Genomic DNA, 2,129 nt, shown 5'->3' with positions numbered 1-2,129 from the left:
TAGTCTTTAACTCTTATCCAAACGTGTGATCCGGTCAACTTCGGCGGGGGCATATCTGTTTCAACTTGCCCTTTGCGAAATGCCTTTTTGTTTCTTCTAAAGGGGTGATCAATAGGCAAAAACCGTTGATGACAGTCAAACCAACTACTTTTCCTACCATAACTCAATTGGAATGACTTCATATGTTCCATCCAATGTGGACAAGCTAATCGACCATGTGTGCTCCAACCAAATAACATGCCATACGCTGGAAAGTCATTATAGTCCACATCAAAGTTGCCTTCATAAGGAAATTTTGCTTCCTTGAAACATCATACGTCCAAACTCCATTCCATAGCTTCTTCAAATCATCAATTAGAGGCTCCAAATAAACATCAATCGCTGATTTGGGATTAGATGGACCTGGTATTATACATGTTAAAAACATGTAAGGCTTTTTCATACACATCTCAAGAGGTAGATTGTATGAGGTAACTATCACCGGCCAGCATGAATATGGTGATGCAGACACCTGAATGTATGGGGTAAACCCATCAGAGCATAAACCAAGTCTCACGTTACACGGTTCACTAGCAAAAGACGGATGTTTACGATTGAAGTGCTTCCAAGCTTCACCATCAGAAGGATGACACAAAACTCCTTTAGTTTTGTTACTATCATGCCATGTCATGTGTTGTGATGTTTGCATTGAAGTAAACATTCTTCGTAATCTTGGAATAATGGTCAAGTAGAACATTGACTTTAAGGGAATTGGTTTTTTTTGCCTTTGTCCTGCATGCATCGTATGATATCGAGGAGAGCCACAAAACTTGCATTCAACCAACAATGCATCATTTTTGCGATTGTCATTGTCATAGAATAACATACATCCATTAACACAACAATCAATCTTCTTGGCTTCCAATCCCAACATTGAAACACATCTTTTGGCTTGATAACAATTCTTCGGAATAGAATTGTTTAGTGGTGTCAAATCTAAAATCAATTTTGTATAGTGATCCACTACTTGGTTGGGAACGTTCCAATTAGATTTACCAGCCAAGAGTCTAATGGACACTGGCAATTTTGACTCGGATGAACCTTCAAATACAGGTAGATTTGCCTTTGTCAATAATTTGTAAAACCTCTGAGTGGTTTCATTTGGAGCCTCTTCATCATGACTATCGTTTGCTTCTTGTTCGTCATGTCGACGAAGAGCATTGTCGACCATCTCTTGCATATAGGCAAATTGATTTATCCTAGATGTATGTACAACAGTATTCAAACCTGATGCAAGCCAAATTTCAACTCTATTGGAGGTCGAAGGAATTTCTTCACCATGAAATGTCCAAACAGGCATGAACCCTTTTTGGTATAGGTGAAGTTTAACGTCTTGATCTTTCAAAATCCTTGTACATTCGCACTTGATGCATGGGCATCGAATCCCTCCATCAATAGCATAATATTGACATTGTCGAGCCGTCTCCACAAACTCTTCAACTCCGATGACAAAAGATTCCTTCAAACCTCTCCTTCCGCTATGACAACGATCGTACATCCATGCACGATGGTTGAGAAAATGGGCCATGTACTGTGACAAGCCAAACAAAGGTAAACTTAGCGAAATCAACAACACTCCATATCACATAATTAATAAACCTATTACTACTTAAGCCGAACATGGAAGAAATTTGAACACTACTGTCTAGGCATACAATAAGGGCATCCAAAGAGAAGTCCTTACTATTGAAATGTCGTAGACATCCTAAGGGGTTGTGTATTAAATTTGGGGGAGAGAACTTATTATTATTGAAGTTCTCTTTTGTAGAGTACTTCCACATATTTTTCTAAGTTTTTAAGGTGCTTTTACCTTTCTCATTCCATTGAGATGGTGTGTAGTACCATGGGACTTTAAATGACTACTTAACTTAATCAAGTTGTAGCCTAATAAATGGACATATAATATATAGGAACATACAATATATAAATCAACATACAACATATACATGAACATTCAGTCATGGTCTAAATGCACATTTTACCCTTTTAAACTTGTTAGGACAGTTTCTTACAAGTTTCTTAGGCTGGTTTAGTGCAATTTGCAAATCTTAACCATTCTAGTGCTTTTTTAGTTGTCATTTTGAGGTTTG

At 37.7% G+C, this 2,129-nt stretch overlaps 1 protein-coding gene across 1 annotated transcript; it reads right to left on the bottom strand.

Moving 5' to 3' along the window:
- Positions 1-205: 205 nt before the first annotated feature.
- On the bottom strand, positions 206-1,567 carry LOC106770331. Its single transcript, XM_014656145.1, has one exon. It carries the CDS (start codon positions 1,565-1,567, stop codon positions 206-208), a length of 1,362 nt encoding a protein of 453 aa, XP_014511631.1.
- Between the last annotated feature and the right edge of the window lie 562 nt (positions 1,568-2,129).

The sequence above is a fragment of the Vigna radiata genome, chromosome 8 (genome assembly GCF_000741045.1).
Source record: "Vigna radiata var. radiata cultivar VC1973A chromosome 8, Vradiata_ver6, whole genome shotgun sequence".
NCBI lineage: Eukaryota > Viridiplantae > Streptophyta > Magnoliopsida > Fabales > Fabaceae > Vigna > Vigna radiata.
Note: the sequence above shows the minus strand (reverse complement) of the source record. Positions and strands in the feature narration are given on the sequence as shown.

Coding starts and splice junctions, on each gene's coding strand:
- LOC106770331 (XM_014656145.1), bottom strand. CDS start 1,567: ATGGCCCATTTTCTCAACCATCGTGCATGGATGTACGATCGTTGTCAT.